The sequence below is a fragment of the Argopecten irradians genome, chromosome 2, assembly GCF_041381155.1.
Source record: "Argopecten irradians isolate NY chromosome 2, Ai_NY, whole genome shotgun sequence".
NCBI classification, from domain to species: domain Eukaryota; kingdom Metazoa; phylum Mollusca; class Bivalvia; order Pectinida; family Pectinidae; genus Argopecten; species Argopecten irradians.
In genome coordinates, this window is record NC_091135.1 from 8,135,305 (window position 1) to 8,146,419 (window position 11,115).

At 34.6% G+C, this 11,115-nt stretch overlaps 1 protein-coding gene across 1 annotated transcript; it reads right to left on the reverse strand.

Moving 5' to 3' along the window:
* Nucleotides 1-691: 691 nt before the first annotated feature.
* LOC138316414 (caspase-1-like) lies at nt 692-11,115 on the reverse strand. The gene is made up of 8 exons (XM_069258108.1): nt 10,409-11,115; nt 8,697-9,133; nt 7,895-7,966; nt 7,202-7,291; nt 6,612-6,805; nt 5,687-5,815; nt 3,292-3,460; nt 692-2,564 (listed from the first exon to the last, which is right to left on the reverse strand). Exons 2-8 carry the CDS (start codon nt 9,106-9,108, stop codon nt 2,314-2,316), a joined length of 1,317 nt encoding a protein of 438 aa, XP_069114209.1. The 5' UTR covers nt 9,109-9,133; nt 10,409-11,115; the 3' UTR covers nt 692-2,313.

Here is an 11,115-nt window from a genome sequence, read left to right on the forward strand (position 1 = left end):
GTGCCCGAGTGATTTTTGGAGGCAGTGCTCCACAACAACACATAGGGACCAATTCGTACCCGGCCGAAAGGTATAGTAGGCCGGGTACGTATATTCGTTCTATATTTCGTGTATCTATACTTATTCTGATAAAAACAAAATGTAAACAAGAAACAATACAATATTTGGTCAGTTATGCAAATGGAGTTATGCATATAAACTGCATAAGGGAAGTACTTTTTTATCGAAGACGATTCTTATTGTTTCCAATCGTAAGAAAAAAATTATCTGAAAATGTTATAATCTATTTAAAAATGAACCCTCCGATTTATAACTAGATTGCAAACCTTGCATTGGTTTAAAGAGACAATTCAGTGAGGCGAATTCTGTTGAATAACCACAAAGCAAATATGACATAACTGTATTGTTCTACATTCCTTATGAAACATATAACAAGAAATATTGATAAATTTCACGATGTGGTTACACTAGGTAAGAATTTTGATTGATACCGTTGAAATTCCAAATTTTTGATCAATACGATATAGCAGGTACAAAATGTACGCTGTACCCATACCCGAGCCAAAGTCACACACGTTTAACAATTGCAATACATAACCACTAAGGAGTTGATGAAATTATTTTTTAGACTAAAACATGAGGTAAACGCAATACTATAAGAGCGATATGAGCTGTTCAAGACATAAATTCCTTTACTACACTATATATATAGCTAGCAAGGGTCAAGGTTTGGCATACAAGACATCCGATCACCATGTGTAATGGCGGACAGCGAGCAAGTTTGAACATTTCACATACATTTCACTACAATGGGCTTTTCTGGCATATCAAAGTAAAAACCAACTAATCTAATTTCTATTAGAACTGGTTTGTTTCCGAAATATGTGCAAATTTCAATGTACTCTTAGACTGAATTGTTCCTTTAAATTTAATTTTGACACTTTTAAAAGAACAAAAAATAGGAAATAGTGATTTAGATATTAATTAATGTAATTTACCAGGTACCAACTTCAATATGTTTACACATATAATATTTTAACAAAAAACATTACAATACTCATACAACTGACCTATAAGTGACTGTCTGAATGGTACAGTTGTTTGACATGCTACATTTGTACCCCTAGCCCTCCTTGCTCAAAGTGGCAAATTCTGGGTGTTTACATATTTTAAAGCTTATGTAAATTGCTTGCCTCTGACTATTGGAATGTGTTTTTGTCTTGGAAGTTTGGCTTCCTACACCGTTACAATGTAAACACTAGCTGCCATAACTCTTAATCTTGAGCAACCACATATAATGTCTGGATGAAAATGTTAATACGCGTGACTACGATAAACACAATGATTTATTTTCTAAAAACTCCAAAATTCTTAAAATTTCCACCATATAAAAATGTATAAAAAATTGATAAAAGAGTAGAAATATTTCATTTTTGTAACAATGATATATTAAAACATAACTTGACAAAAGTCTATGACTTGATTTGTACATAATTCTCACAACAAGCAAATTATAATTCAAGCACTTTTGTTCAAAAAATATTTCGAATCTCACTAACATGATTGAAACCCCAAAAAGTAGCATAAAAATATATTTTTACTTAAAAAAATAAACCGAAAATAAAAAATCAACACCTACAAGGAGTTTTATTAGCACTAACAATAATTGGTTTTTCATTGTTCTATGTCTAGTACAAAAGTAGTTAAAAAAAGAACACATGACCAGAATTCAGAAAACATTGCAAGTCTAAGCTGAAAAAATCAATCTCATTTTTTCCTGCTCATTAAAGATTTGAGAAATTTTCTAACTACCTAAGAATAGTTATGAATATTTACAAGAAAAACATAAAAGCCTTCAGCAAACAGAATTCAAGTGATTTCATCAAACATTAACATCAAACATCAAATTCTTTTTCATCCTCTGGATGAGTAAACTGGATGTTTAAGTTAGCAGTAAACGTTTGAATAAAATCATTATTGTAGATTATTTACATCAGCAGTACATTTATATCATAGCACTCTAAGGAGACAGATTGTATACAAACTTATTTTCATGTATACTAAATATTTTTCAAAATTGATTTAACTTCGCAATTTACAGCTTAATAATTCCATTGTCCTTACAGCTGAAATATATGTTTTGCAATGATAGATTTTCACGAATTCTAATCGCCCGCAATATGTGCTCTATTGAACGGAGTGGTTATAAGAATCTGTATTTTAATCAGATTGTATATGCAAAATTTGATATTACACGAAAATAAGTTTGTTTAAAGCAGACTTTTTATCTGAATGTATATTTTAAAACTGCAGTCATTCAAGATAAAGAGATTTAGTCAAAGTTGTCCATGTACATGGCATCTGTACGGAGGTTTCTCTTACCATACTGCCATCTTTATCTCTCAATAATCTCGGCATACGATACTTGTTTGTGTGAGCGAATGTGTATCTAACCTTCATAAGCATTGTCTCCACAGAATCTGACCGGTAGTTGTCTTGGAATTGACTGACCACTTCCTGGAGGAAATGTGAGCCAGAGGACTGGTCTCTGAATGACAGGAAACCTGGAAAGAGAGTACCATTGCTATCAATTTTGATTTTAGAATTGATCCTTGGTTAGAATTTTGTTAAAAATAACATCATTTAGTTGTCCTAGACTGAAACGAGAAGTAATGGGCATATTAAATTTAAGTGAGTCATTGGCTTACACTTCTTGTTTTACAGTGTATAACCTACTCTCTGGAACAGATTGTGATAGAGTTACCTACCCTTGGAATCAGGTTTTGATTCATCCTCGATACTCTAGGGGTTCCATTATACGACTCTTTTGATGTACATCAAAAGACTCAATTACCTGTTCTGTTGCCTCCAGTTTTACTATGAAATAGTTCAGGGGTGTAGAGATTGTAAGTGATCAGAACCCCTGGAGTATCGAGGACGGTTTTGATTGTAAGTACAATATTTGTGATAGAGTTACCTACCCTTGGAATTGGAATTTGATAATAAGGTCAATATTTGTGAGAGAGTTACCTACCCTTGGAATCGGATTTTGATTGTAAGTTCAATATTTGTGAGAGAGTTACCTACCCTTAGAATTGGAATTTGATTTAAGTTCAGTATTTGTGAGAGAGTTACCTACCCTTGGAATCGGATTTTGATTGTAAGAGCAATACTCTAGAATATTATAAGGTTTTTGGATTTTTGGTCCAACATATAGAAAAGCCAATGATAATGTATTTTAAGGCTTTTTATCTGACAGATAGAATAGCCAATTGTAGAATATGATCTGACCAGGAGTAGTAGCCCACATGATGAGTAACTCAGCATCTACTGGGATGGATATTCTCACAGAAGCAGGAGGAATGGTTGTTCCCTGGGGCTCTACCTCCATAGGATCGTCGTCCGGAACTACTTCCCCTTGGGTTTGTTTGCCTCTACAAGCCTGTACCCTTTGGTTTGTCTAAATAAAACAACATAATCCATTATACATGGTTCGCACAGATTTTCAAACCAAATTCAGCACTTTTCAAGCACTTTTCCAGCACCTTTTCTAGATTTTCAAGCACTACTTTTTCTTCTACATTGGACTTGAAATCAGAATTTCAGAAAACATGCTACAATTTTGCAAGCAATTGTTAGTACAATTTGTAAGAGTAATTAGATTCAATTACACATTCTTATCAAACAACAAGTCAAAAACTTACTGGATTGTGACAACAAATAAAAAAAGCACTTTTAATGACCCATTCAAGCACTTTAGGACCCCAAACTCCAGCAACTGTACGAACCATGTTATAGGAAGAACTGTGATATTGAAACATACGCAAAGAAATAACTTCATCTATGGTACAGATTCTTTGAACCATACACATCAATACTTTAATCTTTTTATTTATCTTTTAATTTAATTAAATTGATTTTATTTGATTATTTGTTTGCCTCTAAGAGCCTGTACCAGAAACCCCATGGTGCTGTCTCAAATAAAATCAAAATATTCATAATTCTCATACACATTCAGTAGTTATTTTCATCATGCACCGTCCGTCGTCGTGCGCCGTCTGCCGTCCACCGTGCGGTAACTTTTCATTCTAACAACTTCTTCCCAATAACCAGAAGGCCAAGGGTACTGATATTTGGCCTGTAGTATGCTAGGATGAAGGGGTACCAAGTTTGTTCAAATGAATGACCTTGACCTTCATTTAAGGTCACAGGGTCTGTGGTATAATATATATAAATGATAAGAATTTTAGAGTTTGAAATTTGGACTCATATATTATTATTTACATGTGCGGCTTTCAAGTGAATATGTTACATAGTGTAGGTCAAGCACATGTGTTTCATATTTACAATAGTATATGTACGTACATGTAAAGTCTATTGGAAACCACCTTCTGTTAGGGTCATTGTATAACTACTAATTACATAGCCATGTTGTTAATTATGATACAGGATAAGTCCTAATGATTAACCATGTTTCACTATGTTATACAGCAGCTACATTGGTATCAACTGTTCCAGGTATTGGGTATCATACCCAAATATTGACATATCTTATCCCGATGTACTGCTATATTAACTCGCCAATAATCTCTGTACAGAATCGATTCCTAAGACTCCAATAAACGTATCGTACCATTCACTTAATCTGCGTTGGAGTTCTACATCTACACACGCAACAACCTACGAAACTACATCATAGGTCAAATAGGCTAAAATCTTTAAGCAACTTCTTCTCAAGAACCAGAAGGCCCAGGGCACTGATATTGGGCCTGTAGCATGCTGGGATGAAAGGCTACCACGTTTGTTCAAATGAATGACCTTGACCTTCATTCAAGGTCGCAGTGGTCAAAAAGGCTAAAATCTTTAAACGACTTCTTCTCAATAACCAGAAGGCCCAGGGCACTGATATTGGGCCTATGGCATGCTGGGATGAAGGGCTACCAAGTTTGTTCAAATGAATGACATTGACCTTCATTTAAGGTCACAGGGTTCAAATAGGCAAAAATCGTTTAAACAACTTCTTTTGAATAACTAAGAGGCCTAGAGACCTGATATTGGGCCCTTGACATCCTTGGATGAAGGGCTATCAAGTTTGTTCAAAGGAATGACCTTGATCTTCATTCAAGGTCACAGGGGTCAAAAAAGCTAAAATCTTTAAAAACAACTTCTTAAGAACTAGAAGGCCAAGGATACTCATATTGGGCCTGCAACATGATGGGATGAAGGGCTACCAAGTTTGTTCAAATGAATGACCTTGACCTTCATTCAAGGTCACAGGGGTCCAATAGGCTAAATTCTTTAAGCAACTTCTCTCAACAACCAGAAGGCCCAGGGTACTCATATTGGGCCTGTAGCATGCTAGGATGAAGGGCTACCAAGTCTGTTCAAATGAATGACTTTGACCTTTATTCAAGGTCGCAGGGGTCAAAAAGACTAAAATCTTTAAACAACTTCTTCTCCAGAACCAGACGGCCCAGGTTACTGATATTAGGCCCTTGACATGCTGGGATGAAGGGCTACCAAGTTTGTTCAAATGAATGACCTTGACCTTCATTCAAAGTCACAGGGGCCAAAATGGCTAAAATCTTTAAATGACTATGTTGTATTGTGCCAATAGTCAGATGACCGTTAAGGCCCATGGGCCTCTTGTTATTTGGAACATACCGTAATTTTCTTGTGATTATACTCCCATTGTATGAAACTTACCTGCAAATGTATTTATTTCATCATTTTTAAAAAAGCTGAAAATCCTGTCGTATGGGTATGTTTGTTTTTCCTCCTTTTCATTCATGGAATCATGTGGGTATATCCCTTCCTGTAACAGAACAGTGAGATAACAAACTGAATAACATTTTCTGCCAGTCTATACAAGTTCTAATGTCATCATACTAGAACATCATTACCTTATAATAAAACAAGATATGGTTTGATTTGATTACTTTAACATCCTAGCCTAGGTCATTTAAAGTGAATATTCCTTTTGACCATTGAAATCATGTAAAAGCCCCGTGTGATTTAAGCACAGTTATAACTATAAATTTGTACAACTCTTTAAAAGCAAGGCTGCGTTGAAATGTCAGCAAGGACATAGCCAGCCGAGAAGGTATTTTAGGATTCCTATTCCGAATTTGCATATTACAGAGTTATCTGCACTTGCGGGTAGGTATTGATTGTGAGTCATGTGTTTGTGATCATAACGTCATACGTTTCGGAGAAAACAATGTGAATTGTGCTCACAAAATAATGACATAACAATCGATACCTACCCAAAAGGGAGCAAACTCTGTAATATGCAAAGAAGGAATAATAGAAATGAGTTTCTTCACATGCAGAGCAATTTTGATGGGATTTTTTTTTTTCTATTTCATAAGAAATTATAGTAGATATCTTTATGCCATTTTTACTGACTTAAGCCTTCCTCTGCTTGACTATTCCAGTATTATTCCAGAAAGTGGAACTTAATAAGAAGTCTTAAATAGGTCTGTCATTGGAAAATTGTGATTGGATAATTCTACGTAACGGCCACCACAACTGCTATGGCAACACATTGTTTATTTGTGTGCCAAAAAGAAAAAAGAAGAATCCTTCACAAGATACAGTTGAGAAGATACCTTATTTCCATGGCTCATAACTGTCACCACCAGACAGTAATACTTGTCAGCTGTTTCACTATCACAGAGACGTTCCTGCAAGCCTCCCAAATATCGGTCTAGTTTGTCGTATGTCAAATCTTGTCGAGTTTCCACTTCCCAATGTAGATTGTCTTTGAAAAATCCCTTCAACTGCCTCTCATCTTCCAATGTACCTAAACAATTTCAACAGAGAATAACATTTGAACAAAAAAAAATCACAGAAAAATTTAGATACTGCCACCATGAATTCCATTGAAACAGTTGATGATACCAGTTGTACACATAAGTGCTGACCAAATCTGTAAAAATTTCAGAAATTTAGATATACAATGTACTATTAGTCTTTAGTATATTCAATTAAGAACCATAGCTACATATAAAATTTAATATTCATTCAGCATTCCCTGAAAAACAGTAACAGTCTACATTTGTCAAAATAAACATTGGTGTCCTGATCATGATGGCTTGTTCTTTCTGATCACCCCAAAAAAAGGATTTACATAATAAGGAAAACAAGTGGGACCTGGATTTAAATTCTGAGAGGAATCCTAGACTAGTTGTCACATTACCTGCTCTTTTCTGTGTGAAGTTGAGAATCACCAATAACCCTTTTTTACCGTCACTTTTGTACTGGTAAGTGCTGTCATCACTTTCGTTACCTTCAAAAGAAAAAAAAGGATGTGATACCTTCTTATTCATCACACAGTTAACCAAGTATATCAGAGACTGTGTGGTGAGGTAAGTCCTAAACTTTTTTATCAAACGCTTTATCTTACGCTATTTGTTCTCGTCAATAAAATGAAAACTAATAACAGAACAATAATTAATACCCGATTTGTAAATGACTCCTTTCTAAAAATATCCAACCACACTTCTGCAATCCCGTTTTTCAAAGATTAGCGATGATGGTTGCTTTTAAAAATTTTCTACCCTGATTAAAATATATGTAGATTGATATTCTTACTAACTCATGATAATATAGCAGCCAGACCAGGGCTCGAACCAGGACCTCCAAACACCAGCCCCATGCTCTACCATTTGAGCTACCTGGTCATCAATGTCCGCTACACTCCATTTGATTTTATAGAGGATCTGAAAATTTCCCATCTGGGGTAACATTTTGGTAACCTTTAGCTCTTGCACCTGGCTAAATGAACTGAAAGCAAATTTTGTTCCAGCATGCTTTTCACCAAAATTGCTCATTTTCAACATGAGATAAATTCTAATGTTCTATTGCCACATCAGATTGGTTACATACACACCTTGAACTCCTCTCCCACGTTTTGGAGGTTGAGGTGAGTCAGGTATACCTGTAGAGGATCCAGACTGTCCACCTGTCAAATCATGTAACCATAGTGACAACAACATATCATAAATCATTATAACATAGATGGCATAAGTTACAAACATACAGGTGTTCATGAGTAAGATACATTGTAGAAGATGTGGAGTACATTTTACAATGGAATCTGCTTTAAGTCACATTGGTTAATATCACATTTTCTTTAATATCACATTTTTTGATGTACCCATTTGGTGTATTTAAATATATTAATTCTTTGTATTGTCACAAGTGACATTATCACTTACTTCTTTCATAAAACTACTAAATATCACTTTATCTGACTTACTATAATGTTGTAAGTTCCTAAAACCATACCCTAGGGCATTAGTTGATATGTCTGACCTATATAATCAATATGTCATCCTATCAACATTTATAACTGAGACATTGTTCAAAAAATAGATTTTTTAAGTTACCAGAACATTGTTATCTAACATTCAAATTGATTATGTATGATAGTAAAAAAGTCACTTTTTGGTGCATGAAAAGGGACTGAAAATACTTTCAACTTTTAATGTTACACTCTGCTTAATATCACATTTTATGACATTAAGAGGAATTCTACAGTACTAAGGAAAACACTTGAAAAAATGTAATTTATTTATAAACAAACTAAATTATTTGAAAGGTTGAAAATGCCCAGCTTGATAGTTTTGTAACAATTAATTAGAGTATTTTTTAAAATTATCATTTCTACTTCTGATATAAGAATTTTTTACCTGTGATAGTGGCGGGTACATTAAGGTTTCGTTTACGGCTGCTGGGCGGGTGAGAATCACTGTGGGTCTCTTCCTCGGGCGATTGATTGGCAGATTTTGGTTTTATATTGTCTATGTCTCTTTCAGCTTCTTCGATTATAGCCAGCAATGGAACGTTAAATTCTTTTATAATTTTCTTCAAAGCATCATAATTTCCTATTCTAATTTTACCTTTTTTTTCTAAACTCTGAAACACTGATAATGCATTAATAGCTTCTTTGATAACAATTGGTTTAACATCTAAGGCCCGACAAGAGTTCAAGAACTGTTCAAATTCTTTTTTGTTCACGACGGCATCAAAATGGTCGGACAGGTCATTGAGAAGTTTTGTATGGATTCGTTTCTCGTCTTCACTCGGGATGCGTGTTGCCATGGTGATGTGTGTCAATCAAGATGACCTTTGAAACAAATATTGTAAAGAAACGTAAGTCAGTAGATATAGATCACAGGGACCTGGCACGAAAATTTTTAACCGACAGTATACATATATATACTATAATATATGGTATATGTATACCGTGGGTTAAAAATTTTCGTGACAGGTCCCTGTGTTATAGATCTTCACATTAATTTACAATAGTTAGTAATCCCTTTCTTCTTTGATTTTGTTTAATAGTACTTGGATATAAATGTATTATCATGGAAGTGTTTTAAATCTTTCTCTTTTTCAAACATTTTCTAAAATTCTCTATGATTTTGACTGGTCACCTGACCCTAAGTTGTTGATAAGGCTTTCTCGGCAGTGTTCTTTACTAGATTATCTCCCCTTAGTTTGAAACTTAGGTTCCAGACAAGTAGTAGAGACAAAAATAATCAAGCCATATTTTAGTGGTTTTTTTTCAATATTCTAGAGACTGGTGGCCAGTCTTACTATGATTCTGCACACATCATTGTATGCTGATATACACAGGGACTTGGCACAAATTTCTAACCAACAGTATAAAGTATTGTATCTACATGTATACACATATACATGTATATACCATTTGTTAGAAATTCGTGTCAGGTCCCTGTGCTAACATATAATTTTGTAAATTTTGTTAATACTCTTATTAAAATATATGATATTTTACCCATTATTCACACTATAAACGGGTCCCTCTCATTTTAAGCATCCTCAGTCTCAGGTGAAAACCACACTCTCTGGTATCTATAAATCATATCTGTACATATCTAGGCCACAGTACATTTAGGTTGACTTATCGTGAATCTGTACATGTGCATACTATCCAAGTATTGTTACTTCTTGAGACACATATTTATAATCCATATAACGAGTCCATACCTCTTCCTTGTTGCATTAAATCATTATTTACATAGTATTTAGAAATACTACAGCAGCTTGACGGTCTGACAATAATACATTTATACTATACATATCTAGTACCCCTACTACTATATTATTTATATAGTATATATGGGGGTAATTTTCATAACTCATAATTATAGATACATTACAGTAGTCCCGCGTTGAACAACAATTACGTTCAAAACCATTACAGACATGTAGGCTACTCCAACAATGTTAGAGGTATAGCACGACGAGACACTTTTGGAACATTACGTCGTGTCTAAGCAAAGTAACGTCCGATAAAAAAAACAGCTGACCAGTCGACTCTCATGTTATGGGAGTAATATGTAGGCCAACCTCTTATTAGAATGTGAAAGTTTACCTGGTAGGTGTTGCCAAAATGTCACACGTTTTAACCGATTTTTGAAGAATACACATATGTACGAACAGTTTGAATTCAGTCCGGTATTACCTCACTTCCGAGAAATCGTATCTTAAGCCTGTAGGGCATTTGAATTAGGGTTGTAAATTGGGCCGACACCGAGTTAAAAATAACTGGGGTGTCTGATTTCTCGTAGCAACCGGTGTGGATTCTAATGACCTCTTATGAATGTTTTGTTTATAGTATTTAGAAATACTACAGCAGCTTGACGATCTGACAATAATACATTTATAGTATACATATCTAGTACCCCTACTACTATATTATTTATATAGTATATATGGGGGTAATTTTCATAACTCATAATTATAGATACATTACAGTAGTCCCGCGTTGAACAACAATTACGTTCAAAACCATAACAGACATGTAGGCCAACTTCTTATTAGAATGTGAAAGTTTACCTGGTAGGTGTTGCCAAAATGTCACACGTTTTAACCGATTTTTGAAGAATACACATATGTACGAACAGTTTGAATTCAGTCCGGTATTACCTCACTTCCGAGCACAGGCGTCTGCATTTGGTTTTGGAAAAATACAATGTCCTACCCCTACTATATGTTCATATAGTAGGGGTAGGTTATTATATTTTTTATCAAACCAGAAGCAGACGCCTGTGCTTCCGAGAAACCGTATCTTAAGCCAAT

Excerpts from the sequence above, each read along its gene's own strand:
- LOC138316414 (XM_069258108.1), bottom strand. The coding sequence starts at position 9,108 with ATGGCAACACGCATCCCGAGTGAAGACGAGAAACGAATCCATACAAAA. Across the intron at positions 7,292-7,894 it reads ACGTGGGAGAGGAGTTCAAG|GTAACGAAAGTGATGACAGC; the intron begins GTGTGTATGTAA and ends TTTCTTTTGAAG. Across the intron at positions 5,816-6,611 it reads TTATGAGCCATGGAAATAAG|GAAGGGATATACCCACATGA; the intron begins GTATCTTCTCAA and ends GTTCTGTTACAG.